This window comes from Netta rufina (genome assembly GCF_964035555.1).
Source record: "Netta rufina genome assembly, chromosome: 9".
Lineage (NCBI taxonomy): Eukaryota > Metazoa > Chordata > Aves > Anseriformes > Anatidae > Netta > Netta rufina.
Genome location: NC_140132.1, coordinates 12,971,262 through 12,999,156, shown reverse-complemented (window position 1 = coordinate 12,999,156; position 27,895 = coordinate 12,971,262). Strand labels below are relative to the sequence as shown.

At 45.5% G+C, this 27,895-nt stretch overlaps 2 protein-coding genes across 2 annotated transcripts; one reads left to right on the top strand and one right to left on the bottom strand.

The window, feature by feature from the left end:
- Positions 1 to 248: 248 nt before the first annotated feature.
- Positions 249 to 20,889, top strand: KLHL6 (kelch like family member 6; the record flags this gene model as incomplete). Its single annotated transcript, XM_084291618.1, has 7 exons — positions 249 to 508; positions 5,172 to 5,337; positions 10,461 to 10,910; positions 13,364 to 13,601; positions 16,985 to 17,187; positions 18,100 to 18,313; positions 19,941 to 20,889. 7 exons carry the CDS (start codon positions 249 to 251, stop codon positions 20,240 to 20,242), a joined length of 1,833 nt encoding a protein of 610 aa, XP_084147744.1. The 3' UTR covers positions 20,243 to 20,889.
- Positions 20,890 to 26,302: 5,413 nt separating this feature from the next.
- On the bottom strand, positions 26,303 to 27,328 carry GPR148 (G protein-coupled receptor 148; the record flags this gene model as incomplete). The annotated part of the gene is made up of 1 exon (XM_084292131.1): positions 26,303 to 27,328. One exon carries the CDS (start codon positions 27,326 to 27,328, stop codon positions 26,303 to 26,305), a length of 1,026 nt encoding a protein of 341 aa, XP_084148257.1.
- Between the last annotated feature and the right edge of the window lie 567 nt (positions 27,329 to 27,895).

Sequence of the window (27,895 nt, the reverse complement as noted above, 5' to 3'; positions counted from 1 at the left end):
CTTAAGTCCTTTCTAAACACGTTGATACCGCCTGAAATTCACAAAGAAAGAAAGAAAAAAAAAAGTCTTTGTTTGTGTTAACAGGATGAGAAAGTGCAAGGCTTCCTGTTATGTGTGTGTGACAGCTACAGATAAGCGGAGAGCTCTGGACAGGAAATCCGCCTAACTTCTGCAGTGTGACTCGTCTGAAGCTCAGCGACTCTTTTTAGATCGAAGCCCCAGCAGAATGCGCCGGTGCTGGCCAGAAAATGGGCGACACGCTGGAGAAGAGCTCTGAGGAGCCCGCGCTCGCTTTGGACAATGAGTGTGCTACGAAAATGGGGGACCTGGTGGAAGTCTCGAATGGTGAAAAGGTCAAGTTTGACGATACAGGACTCTCCCTGGTGCTCCAGAACGGCCTGGAGAACCTTCGGCTTGAAAACTCCCTCACAGACGTCATTCTGTGTGTGGACAGCAGGGAATTCTCTTGTCACCGAGTGGTCCTGGCTGCAGCAAGCAATTATTTCAGGTAAGGCATGTTAAGAACCAAACCGAGAAACTTAATTTGTGTCTTACGTTTGAACTGTAGATCTCCAAGGAGGGTAAACTGGGCAGTAAGCTCTGCAGCTTTGAGCAAGTTTGTGGTTCCTGATACCTTTTGGCTCTTTTTAAAGTTAAAGACTTAAAAAAGGCAGGTGTGAAACTGGATTTGCTGGGGTTCTGGTACCAGCACCCAACACGTCTGCTTGAGGAATGTAGAGAAATGAATGGTTGGCAGACAAGTGGAAGATGGTGTTTTAACCAAATATCTGGAACCATAGTCCCCTTATATTATCCTTTTGAGACCCAAACGAAGAGGAATTTTTGTTCAGATTGTATTTTCACTGTGATAGACGTGGTGTTGTAATACTGTGATATCGTTCTGTGGGAAAAATACATGTCACATAAAATCGTTGAGGAAGAAAGAGTTGGAATTTTTCACTTTTCCTAGTGTTACTGAAAATCAGCTGCAATGGAAAATATCAACTTGAAAGCAATTTTACCATTTCACCTCCTTTTCCTGGTCATCCTGAATTATGCATTCTTTCACTACTACAGCATATCTAAGCAAGAACAAATTTTAGACACACAGAGGGACTTGGTATCAGTTTTAACACAGATTTTCCACTATCGTTTAGACAATCACATTTGCATGGCTGGGATTTTTTTTTTTTTTTTTTTTTACCGCTGAAGTGGTCAGATGACTGAAGAGCTACAGAGGAAACATGCAAGAAAAGAACCTGTGACCACTTGTGACATGAGCAGAAAGCTAATTTTAATGGATTTAGTAAGCTGTGCTGGCACCGCCTGGAAGAACAGTTCTGGTTTTGTCATCTCATAACAGAGATGGTGTCTGTGAATATATGGTGATAGGTGTTATTTCTGCAGATGGACTACGGATATAGTGTGAAAACTATGGATATATGTGAAAATATGCAACTAAAAGCAGAGATGCCCACATATGTCTTACCAGCACTGTATGCAGGAAGGACAGCAGATGCACAGCTTAAAGTAAGAATGACAATTTTACTTTGAAAAATGGCAATTGGAAAAAGGTCTCTTGGAAAGGTGTTGCAATCAGAAGGGACCTCAACAGTTAAAAACAGCCAAGACAGTTTTCTGCTATCTACTGTCAGTCAACTTTGCATTCAGCCCATGGGATGGGTCATCCCATCTCATTGCACTCGCACGTGTGTGCAGGGATTGCCCCCCTGGTTGTTAGTGCTTGGTCTGGCTTCCTGGGGAGCTAGGACTCCTTATAGCATGTTGTCTGCCTGTCTGTCAGTGCCTTTTATCATAAGTCTTCGGGTAACTTTTGACCAAACTTGGCAAAGGGGCAGAAATCTTAAAACTGTGAATTTCCCCCAGGTCTGATGGAAATCAGCAGTGAGGTGAGGTGGGATGCTGGGGCTGGGCCCCCGTGGTGCTCAGCTGTGCAACCAGCACTGCATCTGGGCCAGCCACCACTTGGGTGCTTGGAAGTAACCAAGGCACACGCTGCGTTTGCTCAGTCAGATATGGGGTAGCAAAATGCCTGCGAGCAGAGTAATGAGAATGGAGGACTTGAGGAGGGGAAGCTGAGGTTCCTATGGAGGGGGAAAGGAGGACAGAAGTCTGTAGGGGACTGAACTTCAGTGGTTCTGCGCCTCACAAAGCGGCTTGTTCATTGTGCCATCATTCACCGGGAGCTGCATGGGCTGAAAGAAAGAAACTCTTGAACCACACCATTCCTGTGAGCCCTTACCATGCAATTATAGGGCCTGTAAGAACCATGCACAGGAGCAAAACAAAGGGACCCTGTTTGCCATGGGCTGTCCCCTGCAGCAGTGTATTACACAACCCCCTTCCTGACCGTTGGGTGCCGTAACGTAAGCAATGCATAGCAGCTGGTATAAGCACAGTTAAACAAAGTTAACAACTTCTACTTCTTCCTTCAGCACTTCTTGAGAGTAGGTAGGCTAGTATTTCTGACATATCCTGCATCTGTGAACATAAAAGAATTAACTCTCTCACTTCTCCCGTGCGAAGGTACCAAAGCAGAGAAGAGCAGCCCCAGCTCCTGCATCACCCAAGGCAGTGGGAGAACAGGGCTGGGAGAGGCTGGAGCAATATTTTCCAGAGCATCCTCAACCTCCAGCACAGTTGTTTGAAGTCAGATTCATAATTCCAAGCGCAAGCATTCCAGCATGGGTGGATGCTTAAAATGCGCTTCACAAACTGTAACCCTTAATTTATTTCATTGAGATTTCTCCCTTTCTCCCTGTTTTTTTCTTTTTTTTTTTTTTTTTTTTTTGTTAGTTTACCCATTTTTAGGCATCTAAATTTGGCCCTGAGCTCCTCACTTCAGATATGCCTTTCTTAAAATAAACATTGGTTCAAAGGCCTAGCTTAGAATTACACAGGGAACGGGAACCACGGAAACAGACAAAATTGGTAGCCACATCTGAAGGGTTTAGAACCTTGGAGAAAATAATGACAAACCTCTCCAGGTAAGCACAGGCAAACCAAGAAGACCAGAGGCAGCACGTTTGTCCCCAGAAGCATGGTGTCAGGGTCTTTCCCCCCGTCAGCTCACAGGGTGAAGGTGCTCGCAGGCAGTACTGATGGCTATCCCCAGCTGACAGCTACCAAGCACTCCAGCTTTGGGGAACAGAAGTGAAAGCTTTGCCTTCCCTCCCTGACAGAGAAGATTCAATACAAGATGGGAGCCACCAGTTTAAGAGATAAAAGGAACAAGAGCAGACAGCACCTGCACCCTCCGACAGCCCATTTCTTGTTCAGACAAAGTTTCTGGTGCCTGTCAGCTCCGAGCAATTGAAGGAGCAGTTTTGTACAAAGCTCCCTTTCCACACTGAAATCCCATTCCCCTGGTGAAGTGGACACCAAGTGCTTTTGTCTTCCAATAGCCACCTGCCTCCATGCCCCTGACTTACACACAACACTCAACACCACCACAAGTGGGACAAGCTGAAGAGGAGCCCACTCTTGCGCCCACTGAGGTTAAGGAGCATTTTGTCTTCGTGCTTTTCAAACACGCAGACTTCAGGGGTAACAGCAACCGGCCATGGATTGGAGGCAGTGCCCCAAAAATCTCTTGTGAGCTGAGATGAGTGAAAGGAAAATGAGACTTTTGGCTGAACACCTTTTGCAACTAACTTCTCTCCCCAACTATTCTGCTCAAAAGATAGGTCTCTTTACCAAAATGCAGCCTTATACACCAGTATTTCTCTTGCTATAAGATCTCTTCTGAGACGAGGGGTGGGGAGCAATTAGAGCAGAGCAGTTGATACCTTCCATCCATCTGCCAATCACCTGCCTAACTGCTTTGCAAGAAAACCTGTTAACATTTGGGCTGCTGTAAGATGTGCCAGTCAGACAGCTCGCTTGCTGTAAACCCGGGACCACTTTTCCAAGAAGACCTTTGACCTCCAGACATCTCCCGGGTTGCAGTGTCCTGTCAACATTTTATGTGACTAACAAAGAAGGGCATGCAGTGCAAAGAACACCACTAATTACACTTCAGCTCTGCCTGGTTTCCCTAGTGCAGATACAAGAGGGCTCATGTGCTTCTCATCTGTTGAGCCAGGTTCCAAGTGATGTGAAATCTCACCCTGAATGCAGTGAGCAAGACTGGACTGATCGACCTGGTAAATAAAATCAAAAGCATTGCAAGAAACACTTAGAACTATGGATTGAAAATGCAGATGAAGGTGTGTTTGCCTTGCATCTTCCACAAGGCAAGGAGGATTTAAATAGCTCTTAGAGAATCTTCTTATTATATCTCGCATGAAAAATCTGACTAGTGTCAAACTTGTATGTGTCTGTTGCCTTTCCAATTCAGCATTAGCCATCGAAGGAGAGGTGTTACCACTATGCATGAAAACACTGGGCTTTCAGGCTAACACTGGTTCCTATTCATGGTTATCTAGACGCTCCTCTGGGCCAGAGGTACTGACTCTGCAGTCCTACCAGAAGCTCCCAAAATTTAGCAGAGGAAAAAGTCAGCCTCTTAATTAAAAGCAAATCACTAAGTCATTCCCTCCTGGCCTATCCCTGGTATTAATGGGGTCAGAGATAAGTCGGGAAGCTGAGAGGTGAGGCTGTCAGACACACAGATCTGGCCTGGACCTCAGGCCAGATCTGAGATGCAAACTGCTGTCTGAGCAGCAGTTTGCATCTCTGAAGCCCCGGGGTGTTGACCTTGCCAGGATTATAAAATACACGTGCTACGGGTTAATGAAGTATGGAGAATGCCAGTGGCTTGGAGGCTTGGGCTTAATGAACTGTGCCTGTACTAGAAATGTGAGGGCATCTGTAAGAGTCCAGTAGATGAGACATCGGTGTGGGCACATCCACTGTGCAGCATCAGCCCAGATACAGAGCACTTCCCAGGGCTGCCTTTTGCTGCCACGGAGCTCCAGGTCTGCTGCAAAGTCCAGCTCTGGGGTATCAACCATTTGTGTGCACCTTATCAAATGAGTAAAAAGATATGAAGACAACAAAAGGATTTTCCTTATTACTTTGCTATAGGGCTAATTGCATAGAATATGAAGCAATCAGAGTATTTTGTTTTGAAATCTATCTAATCAAATGTTTTCAGAATGCCTCATCCTGTCTGGGCTGCAGTAAAAGACAAATGTCTTTCTTTCCAGGGCCATGTTCTGTAATGATTTAAGAGAGAAATACGAAGAGAAGATTATACTCAAAGGAGTTGATGCAGAAACCATGAATATACTCTTGGACTATACCTACACCAGCAAGATGCTCATCACAAAGCAAAATGTACAGAAAGTTTTGGAAGCCGCCAGCCTCTTTCAGGTACAGATAATCCCAATGCACTATTCCAGTCCTGTCACTCTGGCAACACCATGCCATACCCAGTTACAACACTGCATGCTTCTCCGATTTCATGCCTTCCAGGGGCTTTCGCCTTCATAGGCACCTACACTGGGGTAAAAATTGGCTGTCCCATCCCTGCTCTGGGGTGCACAAACAGGCAGCCAGCTGGGCTCTGCCTGCAGGAGCTGCCCCCGTGGGTGCTCGCCATGCAGCAGGCCAGGGCTGCAGCTCCGCAGGGCCCCACAAAGGCTGGTTGCTGCCCAGCCCAGCCAAGTCAGTGGAGCAGGAAGCCAGCTTCATCCCTCTCCATTGCCTAGGCTCACCAGATAACATCAGCATCCTCCTTTGCAGGACTCGTGATGTAAAGGGTTTTAATCCTGGCTGGGGACTGGTGGGAAGTCAGACTTGCACAGCCTCACTCAGCCTTTGATCCACGAGGAATTCACATGTCCTGTAAATCACCTGTGAGGTCTAGCAAATTGCAGTCCATGGTACCAAGCTGCAAATTGCTAACCCATTGCAACCAGCATAACCTGCCAAGTGCCAATGTGTGTATGCGTGTCCGGTCTGTGCCTCCAGGAAGGTCAGAACACCCGACTCCATAGTCACCAGGGTTCATTATGCACTTAGGATTCTTGAATCTTACACACATGGCACATATTACTCCGAGATGAGCCTGTGGCCTTTGGGGTAAATGACCTGTGGCGCTTGGTGTGGGGAGAGAAGGGCAAGTTATCTCAAGGTGCTCCCTAAGGTAGCAAGGAAAAGGTGGTGCAGTTTTAATGGTGTCTGGGGCAGGAGTACAGTAGATTGTTGAAGTTTTCAGCAGCAGACGAATACTGCAAACTGGCAGCACTCAGAGATTGTTTTTGGCTCATTTTCAGGACACTTTCCTAATTTTTTTATTGTTCATTTATTTATGTATGTATGTATTTATTTATTTTTCTGAACCTTTTTTCCTTAGGATCATTCCTCAGGCTCTTCTTTTTCCTTTTCTTTTTCCTTTTCTTTTTTTTTTTTTTTTTTTTTTTTTCCCCTGTAACTATTGAGAGCATACACTTACGTTTTTTCTTCTCTTTACCCTATTTTTCTTGAAAATTATGACTAAATTTGATTGCCAGAGCTGGTGCTTTAAGAAAACTATTAACCAGTGTAATAGTAATGGTAAAATCATGAGTGCCATGAGGAAGAAAAGCAAACTACAAAAACCTGGAAAACTAGGAATGTTTTACTGAAAGCAGTGATTCCAAGCCTTAATGCAACTGTCTTGGATACTGTGATTTATAAGGCCTTAAAGCCTCACATTGAAGAAGGGCAAGGCTTTTGGCTGAAAATCTGTTTTGTGTAAAAAAGATTTAGTAACTATGAGCATTTGCCAGTTTGCTTCTCCGATTTATGCTGAAGAAAAAAAAAAAAAAAGAGTCAAATGTTTCGTTTCAATATATTAGCAGCTCAAAAGATTAATGCTTCAATTTATTGTAATTGGGGAAGAGAGAGATTTATTTCCTTTCCACTTAATGATGTGACAAAACTGATTTCCAAACAGAACTTTTTTACCCAACTAGTAACAGTTTTTGGCAGTGCTTCTCTTCGATCTCCGTGACTTGACCGAGAACCAGAAAAGGAGTAACTTGCCCAGCTCTCGAGGTTCCAATAGAGACACTCCACTTTTCTCTAGAAACTATATTTGCCTGGTTTCCTACAGGAAATAGTTTTACATAATTATGCCTTCTCTTAGGCCCTTCTAATAACTTTTAGCCAGACGCAGCCAAAACTGACAGCAGGGAGAGGTGGCAGGCTGTGCGGCGGGCAGGAGGCCACGCCGTCAGTGTGCTCTGTGCACACACATTGCCTTCTGGGGTAAAGAGGTGAAGGGTTTCGAGCAGGGAGCAGCCGAACAGCTAAGCCTCACCCTGAAGTGACCCCGAGGAATGTTTCCACCTAGAGCACAGTTGCAGTGTGTGAACTCACATTGGCAGCCGCCTCCTCTGCTGCGTCTGTCCTGCCACCGCATCTGCCCTGGCTGGTGCCACCTCAGCCCCACGCGGCGCCCGCTGCCGTGCAGAGCAGCAAGCAGCACAGCTCACCTGCTCACCTTCAGTGCCAGCATCTCAGCTGCTTCTCTGGGCTGCTCGATCTGATGAAATTCCACAACAACCCTCACACCTGCCTCCCTTCCTCATGGCCCCCGGCGCCTCTCTCCTACCCCGCTGCCTCAGCATGGCGTGTGTGAGGCGGGCACCTGAGCTGCATTGCTGAAAACGAAGAGGTTGTGGGAAGAAAGTAGGCTCCTGCTCCTCCTTGGCAGTTATCTGAGGAGCTCCTTGTAGCCACGTAGCAGTGAACAGCGAGGGTGGTTGTGGCTGGGCTGAGGTAGTTACACTGAGCTGCTGCACAGCACCAGACCAGAAGGCCTGCTTTGCCAGTGAAGGGCTCCTCGGCAGTGCTGGCTCACGGGAGAAAGGGCTCAGAAGGCTGCCAGTCCCCAGAGAGCTGCCCTGCAAGGGTCACCGTGTCCCTTTGCTCCCTGCCCTGGGCCCCTGGGGGATGCAGGTGTCAGTGACGAGACAGGGCGTGCGGGGACAGAGCAGCTGCAGGGTGCAGGAGCTGACCCCAGAGCATGCTGCACACAGCAGGATTATGAACGTGGGCTTTCAGCCACCACTCCCCTGCCTTTCTAGGGGTCAGAGCAGGGGCAGGGCTACTGGCACTGCTTACACTAGAAGGGCTGGATCAACACTGGGACAAGCAAGGACTTAAACTGGGAGCACAAGGTTTTATTATTCAGAGAGAAGGCCAAGTGGAGATCAAGCAAGCATATGGGATGTCTCCAGCAAGTAAGAATCTGCATTCAAAAGGGTATTAAAAGAAGGACCCCATTACTGGGGAAACTGTTCTCAGGGAAGAGAACTTTCAAAGAGGCTTTTAAAATGCCCAGGTCACATGAGGAGGGATACTCATGGGAGAAAATTATGGAAATGTTGAGTGCCAGAAGCATAAGGAAAGCAAACGTTCGGGGGAATTTTGGGGGGAGTTTTGTCTCTACATGGGGAGACAGAGCAGCACTGAGGTGAGGTGCAGCAGCCGGGGGAAGTCCTAACTTGATACACTCCTGGTCTCAGGCTAAGCTCCTGGCAGGGGCCGTTTCTCACACCCACGCCTCGCAGTTCCTCATTTGTCTGGCTGCACGTGCAGTGACCCGGGGCACTCAGAGGTGCCTACGTGGCTGTTACACCAGCACTGCCTGGGAGAAAACCTCCGGTGTCACCTGATGAGTATTGCTCTGAACAAGCCATGTGTCAGTAATCAGAGCACTGTACCATGGCTGGGCCATATGGTGTCAACGTCACACTAGGGTCTGTTCCCAGACTCGTGAATGACTTCACGGGTGACCTTGGCAAATCCCACCTATTTTTGTTCTTGCATCTCATTACTGCCAACTTTGAAAGAGCTAATGCTTAACCTTCCTCAGGGCCGTGAACTGCCCGGTGTTGGTAAAATCCTTCCAGGTCCTCAGGGAAATGCACTGGTGGTTTCTTAGCACGGGCCTCTTGCTAGCCCAGAGAACAGCCAACGTGAGCATAGCCAGCACTGAGGGGCTGCCGAGCTCTGCTGCGGTCCTGTGGCGTGCTGCTGGCGTGTTCAACACATATGGCAGCAACATATTCTGAGACCATGCGTAGCTTCGTTCATCAGTCAGTTGCATTTCTCTAAACTCTTGACCACATCTAAATGTAAAACAGGAACCAGGTAGTCTGCGCCCAGCGTCTGCGATCGCTCAGCTCTGGTAAACAGTCTAAATGTGTCAACACAACATTGTGGGTCTAGAAGATTCTACCCTAATTACTGAAACAAATCTAAATAGTGCTCAAAAGTGCATTTCCTTTGTTTCACTTCCTCTTTCCCCTTGAATTACTGTTGTGCAACTTTCCCCCGTGGGACAGAATGAGTTAAAACGGTCTGCTTGATGACGTTGGATGGAAAAAGGACCCAAAAGGCATGGGCAGAAATGCACAGCAATGGTCCTGACCCATCTTTCTGGATGTTACTATTTGCATTGCTCACTGCCAAAACCAATACAAAATACTGATGTCCTGTCCACATCCAAAACCACAGAGGCAAAGGAAAGCCCAGGACAAAAACTTATAACCTTCCTACACAAAACAGGTTCCCAATTCCTGAATAATCACCAGCAACCCAGCTCACTTTGTAGTTCACGGCAAACGCCCCACTGATGCTCCAGGATCTGCACATTTGGGATCCTCAGGTGGGGCTGTTGTGCCAAGCAAATTAATGATGATAGTTTTGATGCCCTATAAAACACAAACATGGGAAATTCTTTGATTAAGACGACTCTGGTTAAGAAGGCACATCTATGTTTTTTGAAGGAAAACAAAGATCACTAAGATGTCCAAAGGTCTCCCCCACAACACACCTTAGCCAGAAATCCCTGGCTGTCCAGCAACTCAAAAATTTGCTGGTGTTGAATCTCTTGCTGCCACATCCCCCAGCAGAACAGCATGGCTCTGGGGAGGGCAAAGCTTTGGTCCAAACCTTGCACACCTCAGCACTCATTTTCCACCACCCTTGCAAGGCCTCAGACACACTCAAAGTTTGGATGGTGGGAGGATCAATGCAGACAGTGTTTGGAGCCACCTGCACTCCAAAACCAGAGTCTCTTCTGTTTGATCTGAGCTGTCATTCAAGATGAAGGAGGGTAAGCACATCTGAACCCTGAGGATCTTATCTGTGCTTTGTAACTCCATGGTTGTTACTGCTTTCAGATCTCATGGAGGGAAGAATGGTAGAAATACTTTTACTTTTGTGAAACAGTTTGAACTCATGACTGTCACAGGTTGTCTGTGTCCAGCAAGAAGGAGCAATATGGATGCAGAGGAAAAACAAAACCAAAACAGCAGGAAGAGGAAAATTTTATTTCAGACTGCAGATTCTTGGACACACCTTGTCCTTGGATTATTGGTTTCTTGTCTCTCCCAGCTCCTTGCTGTACTGTGCATGGTTGGTGCAGAGCTGCTAAGCTCCCCTGTGCTGTAGCCATACAAGTAACTGCTCTGTGCTATGTATGCTTTTTCTGTCCACAGTTCCTTCGCATGGTAGATGCTTGTGCCAGTTTTCTCACCGAAGCCCTTCAGCCAGACAACTGCGTCGGCATCCTGAGGCTGGCTGATGCCCACTCCCTGAGCAGCCTGAAACAACAAGTGCAGAACTACATCATCCAGAATTTCACCCAGGTCCTGCACTATGAGGAGTTCCTGGAGCTCCCAGCCGATGTCCTCTGCAGCACACTGAAGAGTGACGACCTTTATGTCACAGAAGAAGCACAGGTGTTTGAAACTGTAATGAGCTGGGTACGTTACAAGGAGTCGGAAAGGTTTCCTCTCTTGCCCTATGTGCTGGAGAATGTCCGTCTGCCCCTTTTGGACCCTTGGTATTTTGTTGAGACTGTTGAAGCTGATCAACTCATTAGACAGTGTCCAGATGTCTTTCCTTTGCTCCAGGAAGCAAGAATGTACCATCTGTCAGGCAATGAGGTGAGTAAAAAGGAAGGTATTTGCTGCTCCTTTGAAATGCCTCATGCTTCTGCTCAAAAATCCCATGGGAAGGAAGCACTACTATGCAGCAGAAAAAAAGGTATTCACACTGACTTTTCACTAATTGGTACTACTGAGAAGTCAAGGTTGGCCTCACCAGTTATCCTGACGATTTAGAAAGCATGGAAGCTTTTGGTAGCCTGTTTTAATATCAAAGCATACAGCTTCCTGTTTGTGAACATCTGGGCTCAAACCTTCATACAGACTTGAGGAGCTGAACAAAAAACCCAGATGACTTCCCTAGTGAAAACGCAAAGCAAATTGTGCTGCTCCTCACATCTCACCACCTTAGCTAATATTTCAATCCCAAGAAAGGAAAAATAATTTCCACACTAAACTCTGTCACAAGTTGCAATGACCCTTTCACATCTGAGTATAGAACACCTCCATCTATTACACATGGGCAGAAACCTTTCAGAAGGAGGGGAGGAGGATGGTCTCTCCCCAGAGGAGAGATGTGTCCATCTTCCTCACTTCACAGCTCTCCACATTCAGAGAGACAGGCTCATCCTGACATCCAGTTGAGTTCTGTCCTGCCTGCTCAAGTGAGGCTGTGGTAAATCTCCAGTTCCTCAACTGCCCATCCTCTCTGGAAAGTTAGGTATCAGTCATATCTCCTGGACCAAAATGTGGGGTAGAGGGGAGAGCAACCAGAGGTTGGATTTCATAACCGGAGCAAAGGCATGTGAGAGTGTGAGGAAATGTGTGTGCCTCCCCAGTCAGAGAGCCAGAAGAAGGTAGGAGGCCTCAGGGAAGGTGTTGTGGATCCATTGATAGCGGTGGGTGTGAGCCACTGGAGGGGAAGAAGGCCAAGGGTGAGCTGGGTGCTGGTGGCTGGCTTAGATGGTTCCCAGCCACACAGGGCAAGGCCGGCTGGCCTGGTGGGAACTCCCCGAGGAGGCATTGCCCCACGCGCCCGCAGACTGGGGCCTGCTCTTCAGTGCCAGCGGTGCCTCAGGTCGGTGGGGGACAGATAAAAGAAGTGTTGCTCAGGGCTGAACACTCATTACACTCACCTTCAAAGGGGCAGCCATGGTAAGAGGCAGTCCTGCCAGCTATCCTGCCTGAGGCTAACGCCTGGAAATGGTGACAGATGGCTTAAAAAGAGAATTATGAAAGCCAGAAAGGTCTGAGATGTCTAAAAAAACTTGCCTAATGGTTTCTTAAGCATAGGGAGAATAAAAGGTCTATGTCTGTGTAAATAATCTTTGTAAATATAGATACATTATCCCATTTTATAGAAACATATTACAAGTAGTTTAAAACTGTAAGAATGCTGCTTTTTGCCACAGTGTTTAACCTGGGGTTCATGGTCTGCTTCTCTGGGGCATGCAGAAGGGAACAATTGCAACTTGATTCTCACCAGCAGTGCTCTCCCAGCACACTTCGAGGGTCTGCAGGTTGGCAGATGCCCCGTTACATGGCAGAAGCAGAGGAACAGCTTTATGTGTTCCCCTTGCCTTTAAGACCACATTTCTTCCATTATGAATTACTGAGGGGGATGAAGGCAATTGTTCCTTCTGTCCTTCAGCAAGCACAGAGCTGGCATACCTTGGGACACAGTAACACACTCATCTGCACTTGCCTGCAAGTATTTCCTCCAAGCAGAGCAGAAGTTTCCAAGCACCCCCTGCATTCTTTGCTCCTGGTGAACATCTACCTGGGAGGTGACTTTTTCCAGGGTCTCTGAAACAAAGATCTAGTTTGATGGAGTGAGCCAACAGGCAGTAAATTACAACTAACCACGTTTCAGAATCTGGTGCTGGTTTTACGTAAATCTTCATGTTTTGGCTTACAATAAAAGCTTATAAACAAAGAAACATTTTTTTTTTTTAAATACATTAGAGAATTACTACTGCTTTGACACTTTAACGTATGTCTTCAGGACAAATAATGAGTGTTTAATTTCTAACATTTCTAGTTTAATTGCTAGCACTCCCAGCAGTCTTGCTCTCTCCAGGCTCCCCAAGGCAGGCACAAACCCTGTGGCCCTCCTTCTACCTTGTCCTCACTCTGCCAGCCCCAAGGAAACCTCTCTTCATCAGCTACTCACATGCAGCCTTGTCACTCCTGCTCTCACTGTAATGGTTCTCGGTGCCACACTGGGAGCTCCCAGGAGGGTGCTGGGATCTGAAAGGAGCCTTGCAGGTAATCAGAAATGACCAAGTCTAGTGCTGGAGAAATCCTGAAAGCAACCTCTATTGCAATGCTTCTGGGATGTTTTCTAGGCTTTCAGCTCATAGACCATTTGATAACTGGTTCGGCTGATTGTAAGCCAGTTAGGATTTGCAAAATAGGTAATCGAAAAATAGGTAAGCAGATCTTTCTGTAATTGTAGGTGTAAGTGCCCTGTGTACTCACTTTGTCTTACTTGCATTTTTGCTTGCATTTAGATTATTACAGAGAGAACCAAGCCCAGGATGCACGAGTTCCAGTCTGAGGTGTTTATGATCATAGGGGGCTGTACTAAAGATGAGAAATTTGTAGCAGAAGTGACTTGCCTGGATCCGTTGAGGCGAAGCCGCCTGGAAGTAGCCAAATTACCAATCACAGAGCAGGAGACGGACAATGAGAATAAAAAATGGGTGGAGTTTGCATGCATTACGCTAAAAAATGAAGTCTACATATCGGGTAAGGAACAAGACCTGGGGAGTGGATGGGGGGCGCACACGGTTCTCACAATCAGTTCCAGCTTTTATTGAGAGCATGCTTGAGGCTGCTTTAGAAGAATTAAGCACTGCAGATATTGCTAACACTTTGGCTTTCAGCAGGCTGGACGAGGACACTGCCTGACCCTGGCAAGAGTTTTAGCACAGGATTCCTTTTCAAACAATACTCATCCATATGCAGGTCTACTTGTGTGCAGCACCCTAAACACCCAGTGACCATGGCCACAGAAAGGTCCCCAGAAACCTGTTTACCAGACATCAAATGAAGAATGCTTGCTCCAGCATCTTCTTATAAGAAGTCCACTAGCCGCTCTGCAGGCATAGAAATAATCTGCCAGAATCTAACTCACTCCGCAAGGATCAGTCCAGAATTTGCAGAGAACTGTCACCACTGCTTGGCTGCTACCTGAAAACTGCACTTTTGGGAGCACTTTTGCAGCTTCACTTCAGCAGTCCAGTCCAGGACTCTCGAAGAGCCCACCTGCCAGAGGCACTATTAGAAACCCAGTGGTTCAGACACACAGCACGGGTCCATTTACAGGCCCTCATCCTGAGAGCTTCAGGAGGTGTGTTTACCTTCCCACACTGCTACAGTTGAGCTCCATGTAAGAGGCTGATCTTGGAGCTATGGAGTTTTTACTTTGATGATCAGAAAAGTTAAACTCAAGCTTGTTAATCATTACAGTTTGACAGCTCGTTTTGATGGTCTGTCAAAATCAAGTTTGGTGTTCTTGATCTGCTTTCCAGAGGGAAAAAAAAAAAAAAAAAAGATAGCAATCGTTTAATTATTGTCACATTACAGAACATAATACAGAGCAGTGCCTCCACGGGTAGGAAACCTTTTCCTGCACAATCATCCACCAAATGCTATTCTTGCTTAAAACAGGAAAGTAGAAAGGATGTGTGAATAGAGGAGGGAGGGCTAAAGTATGAATGCTTTGTTTAAGTATGATTTGCCTTCATTCAAATACTTTCCATTGCTTTTTCTCTTTTGGGAATCCAGATTTTTATTACTTCATTCCAATTTAAAGTTTATTCAATTTTTATCCTCAGATAAGAATTAGACTATTCCTTCCCTACTTACGAATAAAGGAGTTTTTTTCTTTCAGCCAGCCACAGGGAGTTTCTTCTTACTTTGGTGGCAGACCCTGTATTAAAGGTTAGCTCTGGAGAGGAACCTAAGTCAAACACCCTGACTAGGGAACATCCTTCACACCTTCACACCCTTGAGTGCTGAGGTCTCTTTTCTATTTGCCTTTAATCTCTTACCCGTTCCTCTTTCTCAAAGTCACAGGCTTTTTGCTTTCTCCTATTCCTGTCATCTTTTCCAGTGACTCTTCGCTTTTCCTTTATGTTCTATCCAGGCTACCTCCAGGCCAGGCTAACACAGCTCCCGTTGCGGTGAGTATCAGCTGGCTTTCCTCCTGTTGCCAGTCTCACAGGTCCTCTGTCCTCCTTCTCTGCATTGCCTCACGTCTTTCACTCCCTCCCTCTCTCCCTCCATTCCCTCTTTCTTTTATTATACCTGCTTTTCAGCCTTTCCATTCAAATAAAGGGTGGGCCAAAGTCCTCAGCAGTATCCTTCCAGCTAAACCAAATTATTCACACTTCGTTCCCTTTTAAACATCTGCCTCCTTCCACTCTGCTTGCTTTCTTCTAGCTCCTGTGGCTTGGTTCTTTTCTAACTTGACTTACATCGTTCCTAACATGATCTCCCCTCCCACAAGCTCATTTCCCTCTGTATATTGTTTGGAGTCTTCCCTGCTCTTTTAGCTTCTGAACAATAGGAAAGTCCTCTGCACGATGCATTACTACTTTTAGATCGCTATTTCCCTGAGCAGTTTGAATGGTTTGACTAGATGGATAGAAACATGTCAAGTGTAACTAAAAATGCCAGGTACTGTCCTCACCATTCTGTTACTTTCACTAATGTAGCTACATTTTTTCCTGAACTTAGAAAGAACTGTGGTCTAGAGAAAGAACAGAAACAAAATAAATCTCCAGTTCTCTCAAAAATCTCTTCCCACTCCCCGATGTACAGCAAATTCGTCCCCCTGCTCCAGCTCAGGCTCCTGCCAGAGTTTTCAGCCTGTGCAAGGAAGCACAAACTCATGGAAATGGAGGATTTCAGGGGGGGTAAGGGGAACACCTGCAGCCTCTCAGCCCTATTGTACGCATGAATGCTGCATTCAGGCCCTTCAGCCACTTGAGCTATTTGAGTGCAAATAAAATTCGACACATACATGTGAAAAATACTTAGACAAAAGCATTACAAACGGCTCTTTCTAGCATGCTAATTATCTCCTATTCAATCTGCTATTTGGCCCCGAGATGAGCCCATCACTTTGCAGTGATCTGGCTGCTGTACAGAATACCAATGAAGGCAGACACTTTCTCAATGGAATATGAAATCTCTTTTCAGTATATTCATCAGTGAAGCGAATATTTAATCTGATGACAGAGCAAGCTACTCATCTGTTCATGGGGTTTGGGACTTAACTAGTTCTGTTTGTATTCCAATTACATCTAAAATGATATGTAACCAAAAGAACTGGTTAAAACATTACTCTCTGCTTTAGAATGAGAAAGATTTACTTGCAAGCCAGCTTTAGGATGAATTTACAGGGTCCAATTCTGATCTTCAAGTATTAAATTAATCCATGTCAGCAGAGAAAGAGACCAGAAGGAGAGGTATGAAAATGGGATCCCGGACATATGGCCCCAAGGCTGACTAGGGAAACTTCTAACACTCATGCAGGACTACTATGGACTGGGGGTTCAGGCAGGTCTTCTCCATTTACCGTATAAAGCACTAGCCTGGCTGGGTAGATCTGCCCTGCACAAACTGGCAATTCCCCAGAGCAGGCCTGTCTTCAAGGGATTTGGCACTTAGGACTGCAGCAGTCGCCACTATCTCATTTAAAGCACATTTGCTTATTTGCCAGCTCTCGGCATCCTGCAGAGCCCCTGCAGTGCACAAAGATCTCCTGCATATTACCATGCCCTGTGCGGTTGGCATTGCACTCGGTGTTAAAATGGAAGTGCCAAAGTGGCAAAGAAAAGGTTGTGGTGCACGGAAGTGAGGAACAGTGATTTCTATTTCCTGAATATTTGCTGCAGAAATTGTTCAGTTTCCTTCACTAGCAAATAAACTATAAATGAAGAAATTTTCTCCTTGTGTAACAGGGCCAGGCCAGTGGTGTAGGAAACTTAAGAAGCTAACAGTAAGGACCAATGACTTCTTTATGAGCAAGCCTTATTAAAATTTAAACATATTGAAGATTTTGAGGAAATACAAGCTACGGTATCATATTTACATGTGTCATGGTGTCATGTACACTGCAGGTGGCAAAGAAACACAGCATGATGTCTGGAAATACAACGCCTCCATCAACAAATGGATACAGATTGAGTATCTGAATATTGGGCGGTGGAGGCACAAAATGGCTGTGTTGGGTGGCAAAGTGTATGCCATTGGAGGGTTTGATGGCCTGCAGAGAATCAACAGCATGGAGGCATACGATCCATTTCATAACTGCTGGTCAGAGGTAAGAGACTGCATCATACAACTTCTGACTTACTAGGAACATCTGAATCAGAAAACTTTAAGGTACCGAAAAATAAAACTGAAGAAGACAGACCTAGTATAGTTCTTTTAAAACACTTCTGGTTGGTGAGCACCCTAACCATTTCCTCTCTAGAAATGGACATCCTTCCAGAACCAGAAATCACAGGATTACCTGACAAATTGTGAGACATCTAATGCCTAACTTTCCTTTTCTTAGTTGGCTTTTCAAGCACCAAGCAAGAACACAGTATGTATGAACCAGAGTACAGGTTCCAAACTATCCCTCTGATATATGATACAAAAGTGATATATCAACCTGTGCATTATATATGCCATGGGTTGCACATTTGTGTTGAAAGTGCAGGTTTCAAGGTAAACAGGATGGAGAAAAAATAGTTCTAACTACTTCACATGCTCAGAGTATTAGACAGCCAATAATCCATGAAATTAGTGAGATTAGGCATCATAAAAGAAGATAAATCCTAGTTTTCAGATGATGCAAAGCACTGCAGAGAAATCTAACAATTGCAGCTTCAAGCAGAAAGACCAAAGATCACTATGAAAAACTTTCTTGGGTTTTCTTTTTGTTTGTTTTTGATGTACAGAAGTATGTAAGGAGATCTGGGGCAATTCTGACATTTCCTAGCTTTTGAATTGCTGACAATGTAATTTTAATAACAGCTTTTGAACTCAGCATATTTTTATTAAGGGATTTATGGTCTTAAAAAAAAAATACTTCTCCCTTATTCTTAAATATATGTTATTCTCATTACCCTACTGATCACCTTAAAAAGGATGTGTGACTTAATATTCAGCAGGATGTCACCCTATAGGTGTCAGTTTCACAACCTGAAATCAAAACAGCCACTAATCATTTGTTATGGTCACACAGGCTGCTCCCCTCATGGTCAATGTAAGCTCCTTTGCAGCAGCGAGCTACAAGAAGAAGCTCTATGTGATCGGGGGAGGACCCAACGGGAAGCTGGCGACGGACAAGACTCAGTGCTACGACCCTGCAAACAACACGTGGAGCCTGAAAGCTCCCATGCCAGTAGAAGCCAAATGCATCAATGCTGCGAGTTTCCGTGATCACATTTATGTTGTGGGTAGGTGGAGCATTAATGTTCTGTCTTGTCCGGACACACCAGGGCTTGTTTCTGCGTGTTGGCTTTACCCACAAACCCTATGGAGTGTAATCAAACAGTCAGATGACCTCCCACTAAGCCTACCAAGGATGGGAATCTGGTACATTTACAAACAGTAGTGAGGAGTCACCAAGTCAAACCCCCTGACAGCGTGGTAGCTATCTTGGAAAGCTGGAGATTGCTCAGAGAGAACTTAAAGCCGTCCAAAGGTGGGTGTGTAGAGGCAAGGGCATGAGCTTGTGGCTGTGTTGTGTCTCCCTCTCCTCCCCAGGAGCATTACACAGCCCAATGCACATGGGATTTATGCAGGGAAATGAGTACTAGGAGCACTTATTGGGAGCAAAGCCAGTGATGCCCACCTCTTCACTAGATCATGGCCGGGGCTAACTCTGTCAACTACCAGAACTGGAAGCAAAGACAGGATTACAGTGGTGAGCTGTACTGTGGACGGAGAAAGGAGCCTGTGCACATCTCCAGATGATGCCTGCCAAAAGGATGAGGACCATTTGTTTCAAAAACCTGAGCCCTGAAAAATTCCCTTCCCCTCTCTCAGCCTTGGTGCAGAAATTTTGTCTCGTACAGTGTCATCAATACGGTGCTGAGTGCTGGCATAGAGAAGGAGAATCACCAAATAGTAAGTGGTGTGCTGAAGGCAGATCTATAGTGTGCATGTGTGTCACAGTGGCTGGACCATCCCTCCAGTACTGGATTAGTATTGTCCAAAGCAACTTTTAGTACAATACAACAGATAAATGCTTACTTTGGCAACAGGTAGGATCCCAGGCTTCGTAGCATCAATAACTCATCAATAAGACCATGGCTTCTAGGTTTCCTTGGCCCTACTCAATACAGGTGAAGTAGAAAACACACCCAGTCTGTGCAAATTTCAGAATAGGAACCATTCAGCTGTTAGTACTCTCAGGAGGAAATAAATTTCCAGAGCTTTTCTTGGGTACTGAACCATTGACTTTTTTTTTTTTCAAAAGAAAAGGACCTGGTAAAATCGGGAAAGGGGTACAAAACGTTTCAAGAATGACTGGAAAACATGGAGAAAATGAAGGTCACTCTCTGTTTAGCTTACCCATAAGAAGTGTACAAGCTTAGTTTAACAAACCCCTAAAAAGAGGAAGGGGCTTCTGAAAACAGCCAGATTCAGGCTGAAGGTAGTTTAATGGGAAGGTGGACACTGCCTTTAGAGGAGTCAGTGCAGAAATCACATATCCATTTCTAATCATGACAGCTTATCACACACAGTCCCTCATGATCTGAGCTCTTTTAGACAAGTTTGTATTTTTCTAAAGTCATGTCCTTAGCTGAAACAGCAGATATGACAAAGGTCCATTGCTGGGTGCACTGTGGTCCTGCTGCATGTCCTGGCCTTAAATTCCACAGCCTTGTGAACAATAAGTGACCTTCTGTGAATCGGGCTGTCAAAACAATAAAGTATCCTGTGACCTTGTTTTTTCTTAGCTTTGGGCTGTAAATCATTCTTACAAATGTCAGGAATGGAGCCTCGCAGAAGTGGGCTGTTTAGCTAAAATCTCTCACAGGAATGGCTGGCGCAAACTGATATCCATTTCCTCTCCAGGTGGGGCGATGAAAGCACTCTACTCGTACAGCCCCCAGGAAGATACGTGGTGCCTCGTGACTCAGTTCACCCATGAGAGAGCCAGTTGTGGGATTTCTCCTTGCAACAACAAGCTGTTTATCACTGGGGGCCGAGATGAAAAGAACGAAGTTATTGCGACAGTGCTGTGCTGGGACCCTGAAACTCAGAAGCTGACTGAAGAGTGTGTCCTGCCTCGGGGGGTGTCTCATCACGGGAGCGTTACCCTCAGGAAGTCTTACACACACATCCGTAGGATTGTGCCCGGGGCAGTTTCTGTCTGACCGCAGGAAAACTGCACGGAAACCCAATACCTCAGTGCCCTGGTGGCACAGACTGCAACGATGATGTTTTTTAGCTGTAGGTAGCAATGGATGGCAATACAGCCACTAGGGTCGTCTGGGGAATATCTGTATATATGCTCAGCCCTTGCATTTCCTCTGTACAGTACATCCTTAAATTATCTTAATTCCTTCCCTCCAGAAAAAAAGAAAGGGACCAGCTGTAGTTTACTTCTGCCAATAAAGTACCTCCCATCAGGCAAAGAAATGTGATACGAAGGTGGGAAGTTTACTTCCCTGCTATATCTGCCCTGAGACATGCTTGAACTGGCTCAGCTTGGCCCTGAAGTTTATTCAACTATTTATTGTGACTAGTTGGATTTGCAGCACCTACTAGTGAAACAGAGAAGATGCTTTTTGGAATGAAAGGTTTGTAACTTTGGTAGAACTCAATGCTGTTTCCTCCAAAGCTGTGCTTTTTCTTAGTGATTGGCACATCAGCTTAAGTTAAAACTGTTTTGTTTGTTTGTTCACTTGAAGACACTTTGTTAGGTTTTCAGTTCTGAGTGATGAAAAAAAATAAAATCCATCTCAATTTGCAAGCCTTGCTGTCAGTCCCAGGAAGGAGACAATGCAGGCTGCAAATGTAAACGAACGCTAAACGAACGCTAACCTCGTTCCAGCGAACGTTCGTTGTTGCTGTTTTCTAATAAAGCAGACCAAAACCTAGCTTCCCCTTTGTTCTGTTATGGTGTGCTTTACTCTTCTGTCTGAAAGGCTTTCTCCTCTCTCTAGCGAGGTACACGAGTGAAAAAAGCAGTGTCCCCGGGCTGCTCACATCTCTGCCTGCGTCCCCGCTGGGTGGCAGTGCTCTCCCAGGCTTTTCCTCGTGGGTTTTGACTTCCTGGAATGCAAATGGACAGAACAGTATGCTTGAAAGAAAAACAGTTCCAGGTACTGTACCCAGTCTTATCCCTGGGACCATGACATGCTGTACCAGAAGAGGCCAGGAGGGCTGGAGTCTCAAGTCTCAGCATCTGGGTCAGTTGTAGAGAAAGAAAAATAAACACTGAAGAGGTCATGCCTGGGACACTGGGACACTTGTGGCCAAAGTCTGGGAACATATTCCCATCCCTCCTCCCCTGCCTAGCTGCTTGAAAGAGCCAACCCACCATTAAATCAAAACCAGAGAACACTTCACAAAACAAATCTCTTCAAGCAGAGAGCACCAACTCCTTCCAGCTTCCCTCCCTCTCTGCAATGTCTCATTTTGCCTTATACAGTATTAAAAATCTTCTCTCTCTCATGCTGCTCTGAGATAAAAATGTTTCTTCCTGAATTTCAGCACACTAGTTCCAGAGTGCTCGGTGGTACCATGGGGCCCCCATCCACACCGATGAGCCTGTCACAACTCTGTGGGGCTGTGCAGGACAGGCACAGAGTGTGGGGCAGGTGCATGCCCCTCAGGGGGGCTCCACTGTGTTCTTCCCCCATAAAACCCACTAGAAATCGTGTCTCTTCAATTTACCCCATTCCTCCAAACTCAGTTCTGTAATTCCAGCTCATCCCCACATTTCTGTATTTTAAATCTTCCTATAGACCTTCAATCTTCAGCTATTTTTATCTTGTTTCTCTTCCTTTATGCCCTTGTTCTGCAGGGTGCAGCACTTCTTGTACTCCCACACAGGTCCAGACTGATCTGCTTTTCAGAGGGCGTGAAGAAATGCCCTCTGAAAAAAAACTACTTATTTTCAACAGGTTTTCATGAACAAGGCACCAGCTTTGACCTGGCTAGCATTACTGGCAGGTGTGCAGAAAGCAGGTGGGTAGGAGAGTCTCCCGTTACTCCTTGAGGATCCGCACTTCCCTACCTTCACCTGGTGCCTAAACTAATGATAGCTGCCATCAAAGCTGACCAGTTCCTCCTACTGGGAATCATCCTGAAAACCAGTAGCCCTCAGGAGCTGCTTGCTGATTTTCTCCCTGCAACATCAGAAGCCTTTTTTTTTTTTTTTTCTCTTGAGAAAAACAATCCACTGTGTTGGAAAAAGTTGTCCTAATAAACTTCAGCACACAAAATCCATAGCTCTGCTTAGCAGAGACAGAAAACATCTTGTCTGATCTGTGCTGGCTCCCCAGACAAACCTGCAGAGCTTGGACAAGCACTTGCAAGAACATCCCTCGCTGACAGCCATCAGACCACAGAACCATAGCTTGGCTCCTTTTCCTCTCCTAGCTCCTGATATTCCCCTGGAAACTTGGATGTTTTATTAGCCGTTCATGAAGAGTTGGTCTTATTTGCCTTTCAGATTGGTACCTTCTGTCCATATTGTACCTCACTGATTTATGTTGCAATCGGAAGGACTAGAAGCATGCTGAAAAACAAAAACACTCAGCATCTGTGGTTTCATGAAGACGCCAAAAATCATCACGAGGCTTGTGAAAAAATGGCAACAACTCACAGTGCTGTGCCCTCAGCTACCAGCAGTGAGGCGAGGGTGGAGACCGCACACAGCAGAGACCAAGTTTCAAGGAAACTTGTCATTTCCTTTTCCTATCAGGTGTTCTCTCTCCTTTGTCACACACACCCGCCTCCCACAGGGAATGGCCACAAGCACGGTTTCTGTCTGAAGGGTGCACGGTGTCTCAGAGTACAACAAGAGTGATGAGCAAGGCCAAGAGCTGAGTGGGACCCATCTCAGGGCAGCTGCTGAAAGGCAGCACTGGCTTCTCAGGGCTCCCTCCAGTGCAACCAGGCAATTGCTGGTTCCCTTCTGACCTCCTGCTGTACCAAAGTTCCCTTTGAAAGTGCCAAGGTAAACTGATGGAGCAGGAGTAGGCACTCTGATATCAATTACTAAAACTGCAGGAGGCTAATCAGTTTTACTGAATAATTACTGAAATTGTAGCAAATGAAGGGAAATCTAAATTCTAAGCTGTACGATCGTTTACCTGCCTGGGGACTCTGTTTCTCCTGACACTGAAACCACTCTAATTTGGGGCGCTGATCTAAGCACAGAATTAGCAATTTTTCCAGCGCTGCAAGGCACAGAGCCAGCTCCTGGAACACAGGTCAGACTCCCTCTGCTCTGCAGGTTACAGGCAGAATGCAGCTGCCCTGTGAATCCACCTTAAAGAGGGAAGAGAGATGCGGTGAGCTCAGTGACAATGTCAGCACAAGAAAAGAGGGGAGGAACTGACCAGGGGTGCAACACATTTAGGCTACAAATTGGAAGACTTTTCATGACTCATGCTATAGCAATTTGTTAAAGGATTACTGCCCCCAGCTGCTAAATCACATGTTAGAGTCAACTGCTCTCCATTTCACTTTAAATTAAAATGCTGGGCAGACACCCTGACATCCAATAAGTTCCCTTATGTGACCTTGGAGAGGCTGATAGCTGGGCTGTGGTAAATAATCTCAACCTGAATTTCCAGAGCTTATCTGGGGACACCCTTAGAAGGCTGCTAATCACTACTGCCCTGAAGCTCTGGGAAATGAAGAGGCCTGACTATTTTTAAGATGAAATTCAAGACATTTATGAGAAGAATTATAGGAACCTCGTGCCTGTGATTCTGCCCTGGTGATACCTTTGGTCCTATTCAGATACACAGGGGAAACCCCCAGAGGTAAATGATTCAGGTATACGGTGTATTTCTCATATGCATGCTGGTACGTGCTGCTTTTGTATCAAACAGCACAGGAGTACATTATGGGAAGAAGTGATCTACAAGCAGTCACTTGGAAAATTTTGCTTATCTAATGTTAAACCACCTTAAAATGAGTTAATAAAATAGCATCAGCTCTCCACGTGGATGCCTTTTTTAGAATTCAGTTCAACTTAACTAATTTCACTTCAACTAAACTCTTTTAGGCAAACACCTGTTCTAGGAAGGAGTTCAAGGACACATGTAAGATGACTGCATTCATCTTTCTTAGGTCATTTCCACAAAACTGTTTTGTTTGCTTATGATAACACTGTAGACAAATTTCCTATGTACATAAACTTGCCATGATCACCAAATTCCTTCTTTCAGTGTCTGTCTTTATGATACCAAACTTGTTGTTGCCTCGAAACACACCGTTGGGATGTATATATTAAGAAAGAGTTACAGAACTAGCATTTTATTCTTGTCTGAGTCTGTCCTGCAGGTTAACTTTATAACTGACAGAGGCTGGCTGGGAAATCAAGCACTGTTAACCTGCAGCTATACAGAGTCAGCTACAGCCATATGTACAACCACCTTCCTTTGCACCATTTACACAGGATTCTTCACTATTCAGCACAACAATTTACAATACAGACAAACTTTGGGCAATAAAGCTTGAAAGAATCTTCCATGGAGAAACCATCCTGTAAGTTACCGGCCTTTCTGCCAAAAGGCAGAGGTGTAGAGATTTGCCCCAAGATATGAGCAGCCTGGGGAGGCACTGGTATATCTTCCATATCTGATCATACTGCATGTTAAAGAAATTCAGCAGAAAGCACCTATCTGCTGGACAGGTATTTTCCCCATCCTTACTGTGGTATGGGAGACCCTTGTTTGAGGCTGAAACTGAAGGCTTTATACAAACATAACTTGTGTGGAAGATGTCTACAGGACATTCATCTTGGAGAAAAATAAAAGCAGCCAGTAAAAAGCAATTGTCAGGTCCTAATTTTTTATTGAAGAGGATGAAGATTTTTTTCCTGGAAAACAAAGCAATTACTCAGTAATTTAATGTTCCTTTGGGTAAAAATAGGGGAAGCACAGAACCATGCTTAAAGCAAATATGCACAAATATATATCTTTTTCACTTGCAACAACTTTAGCTTAAAGATGCTCTTACACAAGAAGTGTCCCTTCACAGCAAAGCCCCCAAGGTGCCTCACCTCTGACATGAAATTTGTCACCCCCTCAGTTGTGCTGACACAGATGTTTGCAGAACATGCTAATAAACAGATCCCTGGGATAATCTTGGTTAAGATGAAAACAACACCACTTCTCTTCAGAGGGATATTTTTAGCCTGCAACCCCATGAGCAGTTGCATTAGCAGACTGGGGAGATCAGCAAACTGTGGAGTGAGGAGAGTAACCAGCACCTGGGGAATGAGGGGAATGAGGGAGAGAAGCTGGAACCTCTCAAACAGGCTGCATTGCCAAAAACACCTTGTGCAACCAGACACTGATCTCCTCCTGGCTCCCGCTTAGTGCCGTTCTTCAGATGAGTGTGCAACACCCCAAACACACAAACAGCACTTTTGGGATATTGCTTTAAGTACAGAGAAGGCAGAGAGAGTCTGCGACCTGGCAGCACTGGCAGGGACCCGGCAGGGTTCCTGGCTCTGCGCTGAGCCTGGCACCCCGCGGCAGGCACTGCCTGCTTGCCCCTTTACCACCCGCTGCTCCTGCTCGTCTTCCCTCACTGAGCTGCCCGACAGACACTGATCAAAGATGACTTCCCATCAAACTGAGATTTTACAAAACCACACTGTTTTGCACATTGTCAGACAGAATCCATAAGGCAGATAGTACTCTAGCACACTGCCTGAGGTGAAGCACAGTGTTTCACTGAGTATGGCAGTTTCCAGAGGCATCTCATGACGTGTTACAGAACAGAACAGTGGCTACCAACCTTGCACAAGTACACCATGAATGAAAAAAATAGCTGCTCTGCTCACAGTACGTTTGTTTGGTTAAGAATCCTGTCTCCTGTAGGCAGTGCTGTCAAGAGACCTGCGGTTACCCCCTTTGCCCTGCACCCGTGTGCTTTGCACCATCTATTTTTCATTTTCTATTTTCCAGGAAGACATCTGCCATGGATGGATAGAAATGATCCTGACTCACCATGTCCTCCAAAATACGCTGCCCTCCCACATTACAACAAAACGTAGCATTTTGTCCACGGCAGCATCTGCTGTAATCCCAACTGTGATGTGATGAAAGACTTGTGCCCTTCTGGCACCAAGGAGGCAGAGTGATCAGCCCACATCTTGCAAAAGAAGCTGAGTGATTTCCATCAGGCTTGCATGCAAACAAGTTAAGGACAACTCTTCTGTTGTAGCTGTCCTCTGCGTTGCCTCAGGATGGTGATGGAGCAGGTGACACCAGGTGAAGATGCTTCATTCTGACGATGGATTTGAGAGATGCTGAGATCTCTCTGTATCGAAGTCCATACAGAAAAGGGAACAAAACTTTAGGTAGAATCATCAGGACATTGCAGATTGTCAGGGAGACCCAGATTCCTGTCTCCAGTCCAACGACAATGTTAACATACAAGAATGATTCTACAAAAAGAACCAAGAGTGGAGAGAAATAAAAGAACAACACAGTGTTGTGCATTAAGAATGTCACACTGGCTCTGGAACAGATGCTCTCCCATATACCTGATTGCCTGGTTTTAAAATAAAGAATAGCATAGCAACAAAATATTAGAGAAAGGAAGAGAAAGATAACCATAGCAGACAGCCAGAAACAGAGCTTCACAGCATCGGTCCCACTCAGAGTTAATATTATTATTAGTGGAATCGAGCACATTTCCAGGACGCAGGGCACAAAGTTGTGAGTGCTGGATAGCACCAAGAAGAAAATCCCCGGGAGAGCCCCCGAACAGATCCACAGAAATACAATCACTTTTTTTGTTCGTGAAGAAGGCAAAATAGTAACGTAGCGCAAAGGAAACAAAATCGCTATGTACGTGTCCACCACTATGGCAGCAGCTGTGAACAGTCCTCCGCAGTAAGCCACTGCCAGCAGAAATAACTGGAGAACACAGGCTTCCTTTGGGAGACTTACATGTGCTGCGCTGAGAGCAGCTGACAGCGTGTAGAACAAAAGGTATATCAGATCACACAGCAAAGCATTCCCCAGCAGCATGTACCTCGTTTCCTTTCGGATGCTAAAGCTCGAGAAGATCACAAACAAGATGGAAGGAATAATGAGGACACCTGCCACGAGGCAGACAACTGGAGGAATTAAAAACATCTTCATGTTTGTGTCTTGTGGGTTGAGAGCCCATTCCTCCAGCAAGTAGTACAAAGAAGCTTCGCTCACATTTGAGGAGCTGTTGGACTTGGCCTCCCGGAGGAGGTGTGCAGTTGCATTCATTCTTGTCGTCGAACCACAGAGAAAGAAGTTCATTTCCTTAGGATTCGGGGATGATTGTCCAACTTGGAGAAAAGCAAAATCTTCTATGCTGAGTCCTTAAACAGGCAAATGAAGCAGACGATGCAAATGCCTTTGGAAGCAAAGTGTTTTCCTTAGCCAATTTGACCAGCTCTTCTCAAGGACAAGCTGAAACTTGTAAGCAAATTCTGTGGTCCCAAAAGACGTTTTTGCCTGAAGTGGAGACTTTCTTTTCTTTCGGCAAAATCTAATGTTTATAAGAGAATGAAGCCTTGTGGGCTTTAGAAAAAAAAAAATCAAGTCCCTCAGCTAGCTCTTTGATGAGAAATGAACGAGTTGCTCATTATCAGTAATTTGAGTTTGAGCTCATCACATTATCACTCCAATGAAGCAGATGGAATATTAGCTCGATTAAACAGATGTGAAATGATACAGAACAACATTCCAAGCGTACCGAAGTAGGAGAGTCATAAACGGGATCAGATGATGTTTTGCACCAATTTGTGTCAAACACCACAATTGATTTGTAGTCATCAATAAAAATGGCTT